The 19,718-nt window shown below is 45.3% G+C and overlaps 1 protein-coding gene across 8 annotated transcripts in view; it reads right to left on the bottom strand.

Moving 5' to 3' along the window:
• Window positions 1–19,718, bottom strand: part of fam135a (family with sequence similarity 135 member A) — a 127,051-nt gene that overhangs the window by 92,867 nt on the left and 14,466 nt on the right. For 3 of the 8 annotated variants that reach the window (XM_033021897.1, XM_033021900.1, XM_033021899.1), the window contains exons 2-4: window positions 7,853–7,948; window positions 7,635–7,759; window positions 6,604–6,854 (exon numbers count right to left, since the gene is read on the bottom strand). In XM_033021897.1, coding sequence (XP_032877788.1) covers window positions 6,604–6,776 — 173 coding nt within the window. In that variant the 5' untranslated portion in view covers window positions 6,777–6,854; window positions 7,635–7,759; window positions 7,853–7,948. Of the gene's footprint in view, window positions 1–6,603; window positions 6,855–7,634; window positions 7,760–7,852; window positions 7,949–11,009; window positions 11,114–19,718 lie in introns of all 8 variants that reach the window. The other 5 variants (XM_033021902.1, XM_033021901.1, XM_033021904.1 and 2 more) reach the window with 3 other exon arrangements.

Below are 19,718 nucleotides of genomic sequence, written 5' to 3'. Positions count from 1 at the left end.
GGAATTCCTTATCAGGAGGTTTGGCCTTAGTGAATCTGAGTGGGCAGCTCGGATTCTCAAATGGAAGGTCTGGGCGACCGCCGGCCGTCTGCCCTCCTGGAGGACATGCTCGCCCTAATGGGGGACCACGAACCTCGTTTCCTATTTAAATTTGCTTACCTGCAGCAACTCCCTCCCGACATCCGCCTGCAGCTTGCCAAGGATCCCTTTACCGACATGTAGGCGCTGGCCGAGCACGCCGACCAGCTGTGGATGTCCCGCCAGCGGGACCTGGAATCGCTGGCCGTCCTTACCGCGGCGTCGGGAGGCTCAGAGCAGGTCGGGGCCGCTATCCACCACGTCTCCGCTGTCCCCAGCCGGCTCCCGCAGCAAAATCCGCCCGCCATCGGGCATTCCACTGCAGGCACGTCATTTCAGCACGGCACGCCTGCAGTTCCACCCAACGCCAGCAGAGAGTGTTGGTGCTATTATCATCTTTGCTGGGGAGCTGCAGCAAGGCAATGTCGGTCACGCTGTTCGTTCCCGGGAAACGAAAGGGCTGGTCGTCAGTGAATCCTTCGGCGGCCGGTTATATTCATCGCGTCTTCACCCGGGATCGCCGCACTGGGGGTTGATTCCTCGTGGACACTGGTGCGGAAGTGAGTGTTCTGCCTCCCTCCATCGCTGACGTCCGTGCGGGCAAAAGGGGCCCCCTCCTCACCGCGGAGAATGGGATTGCTATTCGCACCTATGGGGTTCGCACCATCTCCCTCAACTTTGGCCGCAGCTGCTTTTCGTGGGAGTTCGTCATTGATGACATTTCCCAGCTGTTGCTGGGCGCCGACTTCCTTCGAGCCCATTCACTGTTCGTCGATGTTAAGCGCCGGCGCCTGGTGCACTCCGTCACGCTGGAGCCGGTCTTCCGCATTGGTGATCCCGTATCATGCCCTGATGGCCCCATCGTCCGTGGATGCGACTTTCGCACGCATACTGGCGTATTTTCCGGACATCCTCGAACCCCACAAGCACGGGTGGAGCACTATATTCCTACTACCGGCCCGCCTGTGAACGCCCGGGCGCGTCGTCTCCTGCCAAACAAGCTTCGTCTGGCTCGGGAGGAGTTCTGCCTGATGGAGGCGATGGGCATCGTGCGCCACTCCGATAGCCCATGGGCATCACCGCTCAACATGGTCCCTAAAGCGGAGGGGGTTGGCGCCCGTGTGGGTATTACCGTCGCCCGATTGATGCGACCGTTGCCGACAGGTACCTGGTCCCGCACATTCAGGACTTCAATGCCCATCTGGCCGGAACATCGGTGTACTCCAAGGTGGACCACGTGCGAGGGTACAACCAAATTCCGGTCCACCCCGATGATATTCCGAAGACAGCCATTATAACGCCATTTGGATTGAGTTTGTACAGATGCTGTTTGGTTTGAAGAATACTGCGCAGACCTTTCAGCGGCTTATGGACTGTGTGTGCCGCGGCCTGGACTTCGTATTCGTGTACTTGGATGACATACTCGTAGCCAGTCGCTCGCGGCAGGAGCACTGCATTCACCTCCGCCGGCTGTGTCAGCGCCTCAGCGATTTTGGTTTGTCCATCAACTCGTCCAAGTGCCGTCTTGGGGTGAAGGCTATCGACTTCCTCGGCCACCGCGTAACTCCACAGGGTGTGATCCCTCTGCCGGCCAGGGTGGACGCTATCCGCAGGTTCCCCCGTCTGACCACAGTTAAGGGTCTACAGGAGTTCGTGGGGATGGTCACCTTTTATCACCGTTTCTTGCCGGCACCGGCCACAATCATGCGTCCGCTTTTCCACCTGATTGCTGGTCATTGCAGAGAAGTTGAGTGCTCCGACAAAGCAACAGCGGCATTCGAGAGGCCCTGGCTGGGGCCACGATGCTCGTCCACCCACGAAAGGACGCCACGACCGCCCTGACGGTGGACGCTTCTGAGGTTGCGGTTGGGGCAGTGTTGGACCAGCTCGTTAACGGATGTTGGCGGCCACTTGCCTTCTTCAGCAGGCATCTCAGTGGTGTTCAGCGCCGTTACAGCGCTTTCAACCGCGAGCTCCTTGCCCTGTATCTCGCCGTACGCCACTTTTGCTACTTCCTGGAGGAGAGGCCTTTTACTGCATTTACGGATCACAAGCCGCTAACCTTCGCGTTCACCAAGGTTTCAGACCCGCGGTTGGCCCGGCAGCAGAGGCAGTTGACGTATGTGTCCGAGTACACCACCTCCATCCGTTTCGTTGAGGGCAAGTACAACAGGGTGGCCGACGTCTTATCGCGACCTGCAGTCCACGCGGTTCTCCGTTGCGGTGGATATTAATTATTCCCCCCTGGCAGCCGCACAGCTGGTCGACGAGGAGATGGCAACCTATCGTATGGCAGTTTCGGGCCTGCAGTTGGAGGACGTTGTCTGTGGTCCTGGGGGCGCAACGCTGCTGTGCGATGTGTCCACTGGAATTCCGCGACCCATCGTCCCCGTCGCCTAGCGGCGCAGGGCGTTTGAGGTGCTTCATGGGCTTGCGCATCCCTCCATCCTGGCGACAACGGCCCTGGTAACCTCCCGCTTCATGTGGCACCGGCTGCGGAAGGAGGTTGAACATTGCGTGCGCACCTGCATCCCGTGCCAGACCGCTAAGGTGCAACGACATCCCTCGGTAGCGGTTCGACCATATTCACGTGGACATCGCGGGGCCGCTGCCGCCGTCCCAGGGCATGACCTATCTCTTCACCATCGTGGACCGCTTCACTCGGTGGCCTGAAGCCATTCCGCTACCCGATTCCTCAACGGCCACTTGTGCTCGAGCCTTGGTGGCGCACTGGATCGCCCGGTTCGGTGTGCCACTGGACATAACATCCGACCAGGGGCCTCAGTTCACGTCGGAACTGTGGTCGGCCATGGCACGCCTCCTGGGGGTTCGCCTACAACACACGACGGCATATCATCGGCAGGTGAATGGACTAGTGGAACGGTTTCACCGCCAACTCAAGGATGCCCTGAAGCCACGGCTTAATGATCCGGACTGGGTGGACGCTCTCCCGTGGGTTTTGCTGGGGATCCGCACTGCAACGAAAGAGGACTTGGCCTCCTCCTCCGCCGAGTTGGTGTATGGCTCTCCGTTGACGGTGCCCGGGGAGTTCATTCCGCCGGCACGGGGCCAGGTGGAGCAGCCTTTGGACGCTCTGCAACGTCTTCGGCAGATGGTGGGCAAGCTGGCGCCGGTGCCCACGTCTCGTCATGGGTCGTTCCGTCCGCACATTCCCTCTGCTCTGGAGGACTGCCAGTTCGTCTTCCTGCGCAGGGATGCTCATTGGATACCCCTCCAGCGGCCATACGAGGGTCCCTTCCGAGTCTAGAGCATGGCTCATCTACATTCGTCCTGGACCACGTGGGCATGAAGCCGCCACAAGAAGGAACTGCCCAAGACCGAAAGCATACCTCCTCATCTGTTAAACACGGTGGTGGGGGTGTTATGGCCTGGGCATGTATAGCTGCTGAAGGTACTGGCGTTACATACAGAGGATATGCAACAAAATACTAAACATGCCTACTTTAATTTACATGACATTGCTATGCCCCAAACATTATGGTGCCCTAAAATGAGGGGGACTAGGTATAAACACACCTGTAATTTCTACATGGTGAAACCAAAATGTATAAAAATGGCCTTAATTAAAATCTGACAATGTGCACTATAACCATATGTGATTTTTTCTATTACAAATCTCAAATTGTGGAATACGGAGGCAAATAAATAAATGATGGGTCTTTGTCCCAAACATTATGGAGGGCACTGTAGGAGTGTATAAGATTGTGAGGGGAATAATTAGGGTGAATGCACAAAGTACTTTACTTAGAGTAGTGGAATCAAGAATCAGAGACACAGGTTTAAGGTGAGAGGGGAAAGATTTAATAGGAACCCGAGAGGCAACTTTTTCCACACATAGGGTGGGGGGTATATGGAACGAGTTGCCAGAGGAAATAGTTGAGGCAAGTACTATAACACCATTTAAAAGATATTGGGACAGGGACATGGATTGGTTATGTTTAGAAGGATATTGGAAATCAGTTGTGGCCTGCCTAAATGATTACCGCCCTGTCGCCCTAATCCCCGTAGTAATGAAGTGCTTTGAACGCCTGGTTAAACCTCACATTACTGCCAGCCTCCCCTCATCGTTAGACCCCCTCCAGTTCGCCTATCGCCCCAAACGTTCTACAGAAGTTGCCATCTCTACTACGCTGCACACAGTACTCACTCATCTGGAAAACAAAAACACCTACGCCAGAATCCTGTACATTGACTTCAGCTCAGCCTTTAACACCATCATCCCACAGAGACTTGTGGAGAAACTAACCCTGCTGGGCCTCAACACCACCCTGTGTCACTGGATCCTGGACTTTCTGACAGAGAGACCACAGTCAGTCCGTGTTGGCAAGAACACCTCAAGCTCGATCACGCTGAGCACTGGCTCCCCTCAAGGCTGTGTGCTCAGCCCGCTGTTGTTCACACTGCTCACACATGACTGTGCTGCCAGGTTCAGGGACAACAGGATTATAAAATTTGCAGATGACACCACCGTGGTGGGACTCATCAGTGGAGAGGATGAAACAATGTACAGGGAGGAAGTGAAACAACTAGTGGACTGGTGCGGCAACAACAATTTAGAATTAAACGTAGATAAAACAAAGGAGATGATTGTCGACTTCAGGAGGTCGCAGCCCAAACACACACCCCTCAACATCAGTGGCACCACGGTGGAGAGAGTGGAGAGCATAAAACTTCCTCGGAGTGCAAATCACAGACAGTCTCACCTGGTCCAGGAACATCACTGGGATTGTCAAATGGGCCCATCAGCGACTGCACTACCTGAGGAAACTCAAACAGGTCTCACTTCCCACCAACATCCTCAGGACTTTTTACAGGGGCACAGTGGAGTCTGTACTCACGTACTGCATGAACACGTGGTACTCCAACTGCTCAGACAGGAAGTCTCTGCAGAGGGTATTGAGGGGAGCAGAGATGATCATTGGCGTCTCGCTACCCTCGGTACAAGAACTGTTCCAGAGCCGCTGCCTGAAAAAAGCACTGAGCATAGCAAAGGACAGACAGCACCCACTCCACACATATCTAGATCTCCTGCCATCAGGAAAGAGATACCGCAGCATCAAAGCCCAGACAACCAGACGGCTAAACAGCTTCCTTCCACAGGCTGTGAGGCTGCTAAACAGTCACTCCACCTGATTCTGCTGCTTTTGCACTGACAATTTAATAACTGGCACTGAGTATTACTCTGGCACTGGCTCAGGCCACTTAAATCAGCTGCCCTGGACATTTTATGACTGTTTTTTTTTCACTTGTATTTTAATGTTGCTTTTTTTAACTGCACTTTTTAAAAACTATTCGTACTGTTTTTTTTATCAGGAACGGGATTGTTTTTATTTATGCGTGAAATGTTTGTTTTTATGTGCGATGCTCCGGTATTCCCTGAGAAACGTCTTCTCATTTTGCACTGTACAACTGTTGCTTTGTATGTTGATGACAATAAAAGGATGATGATGATGATGATGAAATATCCGCAGATGGGATTAGCGTAGATGGGATTAGCGTAGATGGGGCACTGTGGTTAGCATAGGCAAGTTGGCCTGAAGGGCCGGCTTTTGTGCTGTATAACTCTGACTCTATAAACGTCAGGAGATCGCAGTAGTGCTAATCTATTTATATGGACTAGCAGCCTTCAGCATTGGTTTGTGTAAATTCTAATTTAAGTATCTTGAATTAATTAATATTTAATCTTGTTCTGCTGCTTGCAAACTGTTGGTGCACTCTGGCTACTTTGTGTTATTTGCTCCTATTCTACTGCAAATCTTCAAACCTAAATTATTAGTGCTGCTAGGTTCTATTTCCAGCATGCTTTTTCTACACTCCTCATTGAAACATTCCTGTGATGAGGTGCGAGATATGCTGACTCACAAATTCAGAGATTGCGATAGAATATATTTCAAATGTTTTTGATGATCCACAATGCTGCCTGGATGCCAAACTTTGGGCTGCCAGATCTGTTGCGAGCCGATTACCATGATTGTTTTCTGTATGCAGACTGTACATGTGTTCATTTGGCCATTTCAGAAGAATTTTAAGAGTGAAACATTTAGGACTGTTCTTCACCCCTGAATCAGATTGGTTTCTTGACAATTCACTAGTTCTGTGGACACCATCACTCAGACTAATCCCGACAGGCCGCGTGGCAGAAGGTCACATGCCGACAACAGGCCTGGTTTGCTGCCTTGGCAACAAGAACCAGTCCAGAGAGGATGCTGCCGAGCCTGGCGTGCTCGCCCCATAGACCGGAGAGGAAGTCGGATTGGTAAGCGGCGCAGCAGCAGTACAGAACCACGATGGTGGAGAGGGCTGCTGGATGCCCTGCAGTAGTCTAGGGCTATGGCCAGTGGCCCGACATGCCACATTTGCATCCCAACCACAGGCCCACTCACTAGAAGGCAGTCAAGCCCAGCCCCTCCTCACCCCGTGGATCGGGAATTGTAGAAGAGGTGGAGGGAGATGGCAATGACGGCGGACAAAGGGCCTGGTGAAAGGAATCAGGGGGAATCTTACCTTCTGCTTCCTTGAGGTTGGCTGCCGGGAGGCACCCCTCGGGGGAACAAAGGCTGAAGAGTGCCAGGCGTGGAGAGGGATATCGAATCACAGGTTGACCGAAATGGAGGCGGCGTCTGCAACGGGTTTTGTGGCCAGCTGCAACTGGGACTGTAAAATGGCGTCTCTTGCATTTGGACTCAGTGAGCTGTTCTGTGCATACTGTACTGACCGCGGTGATTGTGTTTATGTATTGGGATAGTCTTGCTGAGCTGTATGCAAAAAATGTATTTCACTGTACCTGGTGCATAGGACAATAAAGAAACCATTGAACCATATTGTTACATTATTCACCGTTCCAGAATAAAAATAATTCCAGATTAAAAATAAAACATTTAATCAAAAATAAAACAAGCGGCAATGGTATTTGAGCTGGGATGGTCAAAACAGGCTCTGCGTGTTGACAAAGAACTATTGTGACTGAACAACCCAAAATCTTTGCTGCAGAAATGTGGGTCAGCAAATTAGAGGTAGTGATGGTTGTTTCATGTCATTATTGGAGATTAGAATACAAAGCCATTGATTTTCTATGGGATGGAATAAAAAAACAGTAACCAGCATCATATTTCATGCATTCATTAAAAGCTGGTTATAGGATTATATATTTAAAGGCCAGTTTCAATTTCTTCAATTGGACGATGCGTTGAATTGGGAGCTTTAAAAGCATGGTGATAGTGCCAAAAGATGAAAAAGGTTTAGTAAGTTATTTCTACGATTAATTAGAATATGCATTGAAAGTATCTGATGAAACATAATAAAGCACAATCCTAGTATTTGCTGACCTGTTTAGTAACAGCTTCAATTTTGACAGATTATTAGGTAAAGAACTGTTAATCCAAATGATTTGAGCACCACTGCAACAGGCCATTGACTATATTTATATCAAGATTCCTCTTATTTTCTCACTATAGCAATTAATTAATTTAGTAAAATTTTAACGATCAAACATCATATCCAGAACCAAAGTAAAAAGTTGTCCAATGAGTATTTACCCCCTCTGGAAAAGGTCCACGTTATAAAACTTGTGTAATTCCACCGAGAATTCCACTGTGGCTTGCACTTCGGTCATCTTTTTATTTTAGAAAGTTCCAAAACATTAGGACAGCACCATGATTATCTTTAAGAGAGCAACATATTTGGTTAACAAAGAAAGAAAAGAAAACATCCAACAATTTTAGAATTAGGAAAATACTTCTAATATACTTCTTACCTTGGTTTAGTTATTTTTGACGACATCATGGATATTACCAACAATTTTTCTCTTTCTGATGCTTCATGGTTGCTGTTATAAGCACATTTCAAACAGCTGGAACAAGATAAACATGACAATGGCTAAATTTATATCATGCTTTTCAATTAATGCATTCATGAAACCAGAAACAATAGCTTGTCCATAAATTCTATGTATATAATGAATATAAGGACTTAAATAAATTATTAAATGTAATTTTTTGTTCCACTTGCTTGTTTTAAGACCAACTGTACCATCACCTGTCATTGTGCTCAGCTCTGAAAATTTTGGTGTCCAATATATCAGTTCAATTGAATAGTCATACAGCAGTGAAACAGGTCCTTCAACATGTCCTAGCGACACTAGTCTCCACCTGCCCATGTTTGACCCATTTTCCTCTAAACCTGTCCTATCCATGTACCTGTCTAAATGTTTCTTAAACGTTGCGATAGTACCTGCCTAAACTACCTTCTCTGGCAACTCGTTCCATACAGAAACCACCCATTGTGTGAAAAAGTTACCCCTCAGGGTCTGATTAAATCTTTCCCCCCTCATCTTAAACCCATGTCATCTGGTTCTCGATTCCCCTACTCTGAGCAAGAGGCTCTGTGCTTCTACTCAATCTATTCCTCTCATGATTCTGTACACCTCTACTAGATCACCCCTCATCCTCCTGTGCTCCAAGGAATAGTTCTAGCCTGCTCAACCTCTTCCAAATAAGCATCAGACCTGCATTTTAAGCGCACAGAAAAGTACAAACGGCTGCAATTCTTTCTGCACAAGGTAATTCAGACAGGTTAACAATGAGGCAACTTGAAGGCTAATAAACTTGAAATGAACCTGTTCCCTTCTGTCCACCATCTCTCCTTTTGGTTCTACATTTCATTTCTTTCCTTTTCATATGCCACCATTTGCACCCTTTTGTCTTTTTCACTTATCATGTCCAACCTTGCTTACTATTTCCACCCTTCTCTCCCCCACCTGATTCATCTAGCAATCAACCCCTTCTTACCTGGATCCACCTATCTCTTGCAACTCTTGCCCCACCCCTTCGCCATACCGTTCTATCAGCTATCTCCCCTCTACTGTCAAACCAAAATGTTGTCTGTCCATTTCATTTACATGTGTCGCCTAAAATGACAAATTTCTCTACACATAATAAAAATACAGTTGATTAAAACAATGTACAAGGAAGGAATCAAGATAACAGAGTAAATGAAGCCGCACAAACATACATCTGTTAATTAATGAGTGCAACAGAGTACAAGTAGTTCTGCTACAACGCGCGTTTCCATAACGCAAATTGGATACAGCGTGATCAATGATCAATTGAATGAATATGGAACACTTTTCTTATTACGTGGAGCGAATTAGTTATTACACAATATCAAATCGGGATCCAGAGAATCATTTAAAACTTATTATGAAAATAGACGTTAAAAAATGGCTTAGTAAAGTGATTCCCTGTAATCCCCCTACAATATTCAGAGACCAGTCTCTTAAGCACAGAGCTGGTATATATCACCACGGGTAGCCAATGGAAATTGATAAGAAAATCACTTCTATTGACACTTACACAACGATACTATATTTAACAATGCAACAAACAATCATTAATATTTCTAGCTTGCAGTAACAAAATAAACAGCTATTAAAAATATATATTTATTAAATCCTACAGGAAATAACTTTCTTATTGTGAAACTGAAACTCCTACTCCATTGTTTAGTGTTATAATATATATTTTTTTAGGAATACAACTATTTTGTTATTGCAGAATTACCTGTATGCGATCAGGATTGGATATATAAATATAAAGCAAGACAATCCACAAGTTAAAGTATGGCAAACTAACAGAAGCAACAACATTTGATACAAGAAAGAAACAAACTAAAGCAAGAAAAAATCTTGCAAATGTTTCATAAGAACCAGGACCAATCTGCTAAGAGTCTTCTACGTCATCCAATAGAATCATGCTGATGCAATCATGGCCTCAACAGCATTATCCCCACAGACTTAAATTGATTTCCCTACAATTTAATCTATTCGACCAATCTCATGCCCCATCAAAGTTTATTGCATTTGCTGGTGCCTTGCCCAATTTCCTCTAAACCTTTTCCTATCTACATATAATTGTCCAAATGTATTTTAAATATTGTTATTGTACCTGCCTTAACTACTTCCTCTAGCAGCTTGTTCCATATATCTACCATCCACTGTGTCAAATTGTAGTCCCTATGGTTCCTATTAAATGTGTAACATATACCCAAACATCTATACTCAATTACCCAACTGAAGGAACCCAGCACGCCCAACGCTTTCTTCACCATCCTATCTAACTGTGATGCCACTTTCTGGGTGCTGTGTATTTGTATTCCTAGATCTCTATGCTCTACGGCAATCCCGGGGCCATAACGTTCACTGTCAAGGTCCTGATTTGGTTTGACTTCCCAAAATGAAACACCTCACACTTATCAGAATTAAACTCCATTAGCCATTTATTGGCAGACCTACCCAGCTTATCAATATCCAGCTGTAATTCTTGATAACTATATTAATTGTTTCCATCGATTTTAGTGTCAACTGCAAATTTACTAATCACGCTTGTAGATTCTCATCAAAGACGTTTATACAGATGACAAGCAGCAATGTGTCCAGTCTAATCCCCGAGGCACACCACTAGTCACAGGCTTCCAGTACGAAAAACAGCCTTCCATCACCAACCTCTGCTTCCTACCATAAAGCCAATTATGTATCCATTTAGCTAACCCTGCCTGGATCCCACATGATCTAAACTTCCAGAGCAGCCCACGTTAAAAGCCTTGCTGAAGTCCATATCTACAACCCTGTCCTCATCAATCTTCTTGGTTACTTCCTCAAAAAAGCAAAAATTCATTATACATGATCTCCCAAGACAAAACCCAAAGGGCGTGTTTCAAGGGGATTATCTAACCCCTCAGAATCCTCTCCAGTAACTTTCCTTGCCCAGATGTTAGGATTACTCACCAGTGCCTAACTCAATTTTTAGCACCTTACCCTTGCCTAACGAAGATTCATATATCTCAACCAGGTCTCCTGCAATCGCTCCCCGCAGTGTCCTTGGATATATCTGATCAGGCATGAGAGATTTATCTACCTTCATAAGTCTTAGGATATTCAGCACCTTCTCGACTGTAAGACGGACTGTCCTCAAGATATCGCCATTAACTTTCACAAGATCCCTAGTCTTCATGTCTTACTCTGCAAGAACAGACCAGAAATATTCATTGAGAACCTTGCAAATCTCCTGCAGCTCCACACATAGATGACCACTTTAGTTTCTTGAGGGGTAATTCTCTTTCCAGTTTTTCCATTCAATATACTTATAAAATTGCATTCTGCTTAATCTTATCTGCCAGAGATCTCGTGCCCCCTTTTTGCCCACCTGATTTTCTTCTTAAGTATCCCTCAATCCTCTCGACTCCTCTGAGGATACACTTGATCCCAGCTGCTTATACCCAATGTATACCTCTTTTTATTTCCTGGCCAGTGCCTCAATTTCTCTCTTCTTCCAGAGTTCTTTACTCCTACCAGCATTGCCTTCACTCTAACTGGAACATGCTTCCTTGAATATTCACTATCACGCTTTTAAAAGCATCCCACTTTCTTGACATGCCTTTGCCCACCCACAACCTACTCCAATTAAATTTTAACAGGGATTTACTAATGAATGGAAGTTTGAAGTTATTATGCAAGTTGTAAAAAAAAGATAGAAGAGTCACACCAAGCTGAGTCAAGCTAACCATGTAAAACAGGAACCAAGGGAGAAAGTAAAAGACTATGCAGAAATTAAATTTGTGGCTTATACTGAACATTCAGGGTAGGCAAACCCTTCTATTCCACCTTGCCCATCACCCAGGATAGTGAATATTCAAGGAAGCATGTTCCCTTCTACCCCCCCTTCCCTAATCCCCTGCACTCCGCCCCCCCCCCCCCTCCCTCTACCCCATTCCCTCCCTCCCCTTCACTCTCTCAGTCATCTCTCCCCCCCTCCACTCCCCCGTGCTGCGGCGCTCCCTCTCTCCATGTAACGGTGCGTTAAGGCTGTTCCCGCGGGCAGGAGCTGCTGGAGCGCTCCCGTCCCGGGACCCGCAGTGTTCCTCGCCAGCTGGTAGACAGCGGGACGCCACCCCCCCCCCCCCCATATCTCCCTCTACCGCCCATCTCTCTCCTCCCCATTTCCCTCAGCCACCTCCCCTCACTCCCATTCCCTGCCTCAGCACCTATCCATGTTGTTGAGCAGCGCTAGGGCCTGGAACTTGGCCTGGTTCTCGTACTCGGCCCGGCCCTAGCTTTAGGTGGCCGAAGCACTCGCGGACCTGGGCTTCAATGGAGCCGGGCTCGCTGTGCCGGGGCGAGGTGAGGGTGGCGGGGGGGCCGAGTCAGAGCTGCCCGCAGAGCAGGAAGCAGAGGCTGTGCTGCAGGATGGTGGCGTCCAGGTGGCCCCCGAGGCGCTGGTACACCTTGACCCAGGCCCCGGGCTTGGGCACGACTCCAGCCCTCAGCTCGGCCACTGCCTGGGCTCCAGTCCAAGCCCTGACCATTTCCGGGCTCGTCCCTGACCCTGGAACCTTGACCCCGGCCTCGTCCTTGGTTCCAGCCCAGTCTGGGCCCAGCCCACGGCACCGCCCACCCCACCAGGTACTGTGTGACCGAAGCTCATCAGGCGGTGGCGCCACTCCTTCACCATGGCCACCTCCAGCCGATTGACAGCGGACGGATCCAATCAGTGCGGCTATGCCAGGAAGGGGCGTCAAGGAGATCAATCTGCATGGCGACGACCGGCAGAAAGCTGCGCATGCGTGGTTTTATGATTTTTAAACCTTAATAACTTTTATAATATACCATCGATCGGAATGAAACTTGTTGCACTCGCAGCACAGGTGAACGGTAAGCTGGCGAAAAATCATAGCGCAATCGCATACTGTTTTTGCGCAAATAGAAAAACCACACAAACCGGAAGAGCACAAGATCAGTTTTAGTTATGTATAGATAACATTGTTCTTGAAATTATATCAGGATGGAATGGGGCCTCATTTAAAGACTATATTGGATATACAGCTCCCAGTGGGAACAATTTTATTCAGGCACTGTCCTAGTCTCAGATCTGAGGCTAATTGGCTAAAAGACCAGAATCGGCCCGACAGGAGATGTCGGCAAACTGAAATGTTATGTGAAATAAATGTTATTTTGCCAGAGATTGTAAAGACAAGGGGGGTGATCCTTGAACAGTGCAGCAATTGACAGAAGGGGGGGACCATGTGAAAGGGATTGCTGAGTGAAGGGTGTGGAGGCCGAGAAGGACAGTGGAATAAAGCAGGCAAACAAAAGCAAAGGCAAGGAATATCATACGACAGAAGTAGATGATATACTTGTAGCCTCAGAAGAATACTAGATGCAAGACTAAAGGTAAACCCTAGTAAAGCACAATTAGGACAGCCCCAAGTTCAATATCTGGGGTAGAGATATCACAAGGAAAGAAGCACATTTGGGGGAGGGGGACGGGGGGAAAAACAGGCTATTTTAAACTTGCCTTAACCAATAACAGTGAAAACACAAGGCAGGTACTGGCATTATTTAATTACTGTGGGAATTTTGTGGAAAATTATTTTGAATTAGCCAAAGCTTTGCAGGGCTGCTAGATGGAAACATTGGACTCATTAAAGCAGTATAAACCATAAAGGAGAAACTTAATTAACACTACCGGCAATTGGCTGGATTTGTTTTTGTTTCTTTGCAGGTTTCTAATATGCACGCATCAGGTTGGAATCATGAGTGCTCGAAGGAGACCACATTTAATCATCAATTGCACTAATTGGAATAAGGAAAAAATCAGTGCGCTGGATACAGTTGTAAACAATGACAGAAATACAACTACCTGCACAAATGGAACAATACGAAGGTCTGAAGGCTCCATTATTAAAATACTGTAATATGTGGCCAAGTTTTCAAGCCATATTTACAAACAACTAATCAAGAATATATATTTTTCTCATATGCTTGGTTTTAATTTCCACCTTACATGTTTTCCCCCCATAACTCCTGTCTGCATATTTTGCAGAATAAGATGAATTCCAAATATACTACACTGAAATAATCTAGTTGGTTCACTGGCTGGAGGTTATGCACAAGGTGGGTTGCTGGGTATGCCGTTCTTCAACGAGAGGAACAGCTGCTTTGTAATATAATGAGATAAAACAAACTGCATATTGAAGTAGAGACTTCCCATTCTCTTGCCTGAACTTGCCTCTAACCTAGAGAAATAAAAATTACTACAAGTTTCCACTTTCACAATTCCCTTGCTATATTATAGACCGTACAATTGCAAGGTTATTAATGTGGAAAAAAAACATTCCATTGGAACTCATGTTCACTTATTGGATTCAATGGGAAATAGTGGTTCACATTGCTGAAAGTCACGACATGAGCAGTTTTCTGGGAATGCCCCCCTGTAATGCAGGAGTCACCTGCAAAATATATCACAAACATCAAAGGTGCCAACACAAACTTTTGTGGTACCCCACTAGTCACAGTTACAATCAGATAAACATGCTTCCACAAACTCTCTGCCTCCTAATACCAAGCTAATTTTGGATCCATTTTGCCAGCATGCCCTAAATCAAGGCTTTGAACCAGGCTATGATGTGCGGAATTGTCAAAGATCCTATTAAATTCCACATAGACAACATCCAACACACTGCTCTCAGCAATATGCTCAGTTAATTCCTCGAAAAATTCAATCAAATTTGTGAGGGGAGTTTTCTTACAAATAAAGTCATGCTGACTATCCCTAATCCAAGTAGGGATACTTTCTAAATAAATGCTGTTCAAGCACATGCTAATCCAAGCAGGGATACTTTCCACATACTGACCCTTAGATTCCATTCCAACAGCTACACTGCTACTGATCGAAGATTCACCGGCTTGTAGTTATCCGCCTTATTCCTATTGCCTTTCTTGAATAAAAAGGATATTTCTTATACTCTTCGTCTACTCCAGGACTTCTGTTTTCTAGGCCCCCCATTCCCTCATCTTCACCATGGATGTCCAGTCACTCTACACCACCATCCCCCACAAGGAAGGTCTCAAAGCCCTCCGTTTCTTACTCGACCGCAGAACCAACCAATCCCCGTCTACTGATACTCTCCTCCGCCTAGCGGAGCTGGTCCTTACCCTAAATAACTTTTCGTTTGTGTCCTCCCATTTCCTCCAAATACAAGGTGTAGCTATGGGCACGCACATGGGCCCTAGCTAAGCCTGCCTCTTTGTAGGGTATGTCGAACAATCCTTGTTCGAGGCGTACCGTGGCCTTATTCCCGAACTCTACCTCCGCTACATAGACGACTGCATTGGTGCTAACTCCTGCAGCCATACACAAATCACTGACTTCATCCATTTCACCACTAACTTCCATCCGGCACTCAAATACACCTGGACCATTTCCAAAATTTCCCTCCCATTTCTTGACCTTACTATCTCCATCGCAGGTGATAGACGACTGACCGACATCCACTATAAACCCACTGATTCCCATGGCTATCTGGACTACACTTCTTCCCACACTGCTTCCTGTAAGCACTCCATCCCCCTACTCCCAACAGGAAATGCTACACTTGTCGCTTTACCTCCCCCCTTGACTCCATTCAAGGACCCAAGCAATCTTTCCAGGTGTAGCAGAGGTTCACCTGCACCTCCTCCAACCACATCTATTGCATCCGCTGCTCCAGATGTCAGCTGCTCTACATCGTAGGCTTGGCGATCGCTTCGCCCAACACCTCCGCTCGGTTCGCAATAACCAACCTGATCTCCCGGCGGCTCAGCACTTCAACTCCCCCTCCCATTCTGAATCTGACCTTTCTGTCATGGGCCTCCTCCATGGCCAGAGTGCGGACCACCGTATGTTGGAGGAGCAGCACCTCATATTTCGCTTGGGCAGTTTGCACCCCAGCGGTATGAACATTGACTTCTCTAATTTCAGGTAGTCTCTACTTTCTCCTCCCCTTCTCAGCTCTCCCTCAGCCCACTGTCTCCACCTCTTCCTTTCTTCGTCCCGCCCCCCCCACTCTCACATCAGTCTGAAGAAGGGTCTCGACCCGAAACTTTGCCTTTTTCCTTCGCTCCATAGATGCTGCCTCATCCGCTGAGTTTCTCCAGCATTTTTGTCTACCTTTCTTATCCTACAGTTATCTGTTTCTAACGAAGGTGTCAACATTTCCACTGAGGCTCCATTGACTCCTGCCTTGACTCCCACAGCACTGAAATATATTCCATAGTTTCTTGGGGATTTATCCACCTTTTGCACTCCAAAACAGCTAACACCTCCTTTATCTTAATGCAAATATGCTTCAGAATATCACCATCCCTCTCTCTGAACCGAGTCATAGAGCAATACAGCACAAAGCCACAGAGCTTCAGACCAAGTTGTCCATGCTGACTAAGTTGGTTAAGCGAGCTAGTCCTACTTGTCTGCTGCAGGTCAATATCCCTACAAACCTTCCCATGCTCACACCATCCAAGAGCCTTTTAAGTGTTGTAATTGTACCTACCTCTAACACTTCCTCTGGCAGCTCATTCCATAAGCACACCACCCTCTTTGTGGAGAAATTGCCCCTCATGTTCCATTTAAATCTTTTCCCTCTCACCTTTAACCTATCTCCTCTAGCTTTAACTCCCCTACCCTAGAAAAAATATTGTGGTTATATCTAAGAGGAAGTTGGGATGACTGTGCAGGAAGTAGCAGCAACTGCGTCTCTGGCATTAGGTCTGGCTCGAAGGCACAGTGGGGCAAGGTGAAATTAGACAGGGCTATAGCGTTACATGACTCAATAGTTAAGAGGATGGATAAGAGATTATGTGGTCACAAATGAGACTGCAGGATGGCGAGTTGTCTTCCTGGTGCCAGTGTCTACGATATCTCAAAGTAGCTGCAGAACATACTCAAATGGGAGGGTGAGCATTCAGAGATCATTAGTACTTACAACATCTTTTGCGTAGGAAAAGGGATGAAATCCTGTGAAGTGAATATAGGGAGTTAAGAGATTTAAAAGCAGGACGACAAGGGTGGTAATGTCTGGATTACTCCCAGTGCCATGTGCTAATGAGGATGGAATGGGAGGATAGACCAGTGAATACATGGTTCAGCAACTGGTGCATGTGGTTTTTTGGATCAAGATATTTTTCTGGGGCAGTATCCTGTACAAGAGGCACGGGTTGCACCTGAATAAAAAGGGAGATTTGCTTGCGCTACTCTGTGGGGAAGAGCCCCAGAGTAGTAAGAAGGCAGATGGGGGGGCAGAGGTCAAATACTGTATTTGATTAATTCATGCCATTAATGTGCAAAGTGTTTACTCTCCTCAAAAGAAAGATCTACCATTCACAAATAATTTTTCACATAAAGTCAATTTCTTGGATATTTTATCTCCCTTGAAGAATTTTCAATAAATCCATTACTCAAACTGACACAGCCATAATGTGATTGTCATCTCCAGGTTTCATCTTGGATTACCGATTCCAGGAGTCAAAAAATGAGGTGACATTTGCAGAAGTGAAAATGAAAGAGACAAATTTAAAAATACAAATTGTAAATTTTATGTGTCACATAATGAATCTTCCCAAAGACAAATCAAAGTTGATGGTGATCAGAGGTTCAGCAAAAAAAATAAATGTGGGCGTAAAAGAAGACATAAAATGGAAAGATAAATGGCAAGGTATAGGAAAAGTGCTGCCATATAATCCAATTTGGAACTTAAATGAGTGGCTACAAGAAATCTCAAATCAAAGGAACAGAATTCAGGAGGAGATACAGTCGGTTATCTCCAAGGGTTATCATGACCAAGAGAAGGCAATAGAAGGGTTTAGGTACAAGGACAAAGATTTAAAAACGGAGAGAATTGGAGTCAGTACAATTCAATGAAGAAGTAATAGGAAAGGAAAGTCTGATGTTAAATAAGGTACACATTATAGTGTTTTACAAAAATCTAATGAATGGAAGATGAAGCATAGCATGCTTGCAGAAAGATCTTTTACCAATCACACATTACAGAACAGTTTCTTCCAAACAACTATCAGGCTATTGAACACTATGATCTCCAACTAAACTTCGAACTACAAACTGACTTATTGCCATTTGAGACTTCAAACTTTGTTGTTTTGCACTATATTTGGTTATTTATTTATTAATTAAATTATTTGTTTATTATGTGTAGGTATGTTGCAAAGCCTACCTGAAGCGTCCTTGAAAATCTTCCGTTGTGGGTGTGCGCGATTTTGGCGCCGTTTAGAGGGGGCGGGTTTAAAACGCGATTTTCTCTAAGCTGTTCCAATCGAAAATGTTCAGCCTAGTTAATTATTAACGAAAAATCGCTGGAAGACCCCGTCGCAAAAGCTATTATTAGGTTTAAAGGCCTTGAATAATAGTTATAGTAGTTTAAAAATCAATCTTTAAACCCGCGACCGTCACCAACCGCTGGGTCTCATAAAGCAAATAGCAGAAGTTAGGTTGTATATTTTTACATTAAAAAGGGCTTCTAAAGATCCCGTTATACAAAGTTTACTATTGCGAGTAGCTCAATTTGGCCCCATTATATCGCGCAGTATTTTTCTCGGCATTTGAGGCACAAATCTACCGCAATGTGAACGTTCTAAACCAGCGCGTTCCACAGGGACCCACTGGAAAGCTGATTTAAATGGGCATTTATTTACAGCAATTAAACACTAAATTCCTTCCATTTGGCCTATAAATTAATGTAAATGAGATTTAAAAATCATGTTTTATTGTGAATTATTTGTGAATATTATTTGGACATTTAGGCTATTTAAAAATGTTAATCATTTATTAAGAAATGGATAGATGTTTAGATCTAGTAATTGAAGTCTGAAATTAGCTACAATTAGGTAACTAACTAATTATATGCTTTAATTTCAGGTCATCCAAGTAAGATTATTTTATATTTGTTTCAGAATGCTTCAATCTATGATAACTGAAAATTTCATTCAGTTCTCTTAATTTTTAAGAAAGTTATGGGCTTTTGACTGTTCACGATCACAACTTTTTTGTTATGTCCATAGAAAATCAATAGGGAACAAGATGCTCATTTCCGAGTATGAAAATGGCCATAACTTTTTAAATACTTGAGATATGAAAGTGAATTAGGTGTCAAATTAAACTTATTTTTATGCTTTATCTGATGGGATAAATTACAGACTTGATTTTTAAAATCTCAAAATTTTGTAACATTGCTATTATGTGATTATATTGAGTACTATGTTTACAAGCCAGTTATGTTGCTGCAGGTAAGTTGACTGATGGTTTTGGCGATGAACACTGTCACTCAGCTGTGTTCAAAAGGGAACTGCAGATGCTGGAATATCGAAGGTACACAAAATTGCTGGGGAAACTCAGCGGGTGCAGCAGCATCTATGGAGCGAAGGAAATAGGCAACGTTTCGGGCCGAAACCCTTCTTCACTGTCACTCAGCTGTTCACACATAAAATATATATCAATTGAATATGGCCCCAAAGTAAATCCAGAATGAGCTCAGTGACATATATTGCAATATATCACTTAACTCCATACAATGCCAAAAGTGGAGGCTAAGTGTGCTGAGATTTCCCAGCATTACATTAGGAATCCACCTCTGCGATCCTGGTGTTGAACTGGAATTTCCACTTAGCCAATTGGGCAATTCTGGAAGGGAGGTTAGTAAGAAAAATGAATTTATTTTTATATTTATTTTACAGTTTTAAGTATATATGTTTTGTCTAGTTTGTTGAATATTAAATAGTTGATGATTAATGCAAATTTTAT

Source organism: Amblyraja radiata, chromosome 5 (genome assembly GCF_010909765.2).
Source record: "Amblyraja radiata isolate CabotCenter1 chromosome 5, sAmbRad1.1.pri, whole genome shotgun sequence".
Classification (NCBI taxonomy): Eukaryota; Metazoa; Chordata; class Chondrichthyes; order Rajiformes; family Rajidae; genus Amblyraja; species Amblyraja radiata.
This window is presented reverse-complemented; position numbering and strand designations above follow the sequence as displayed.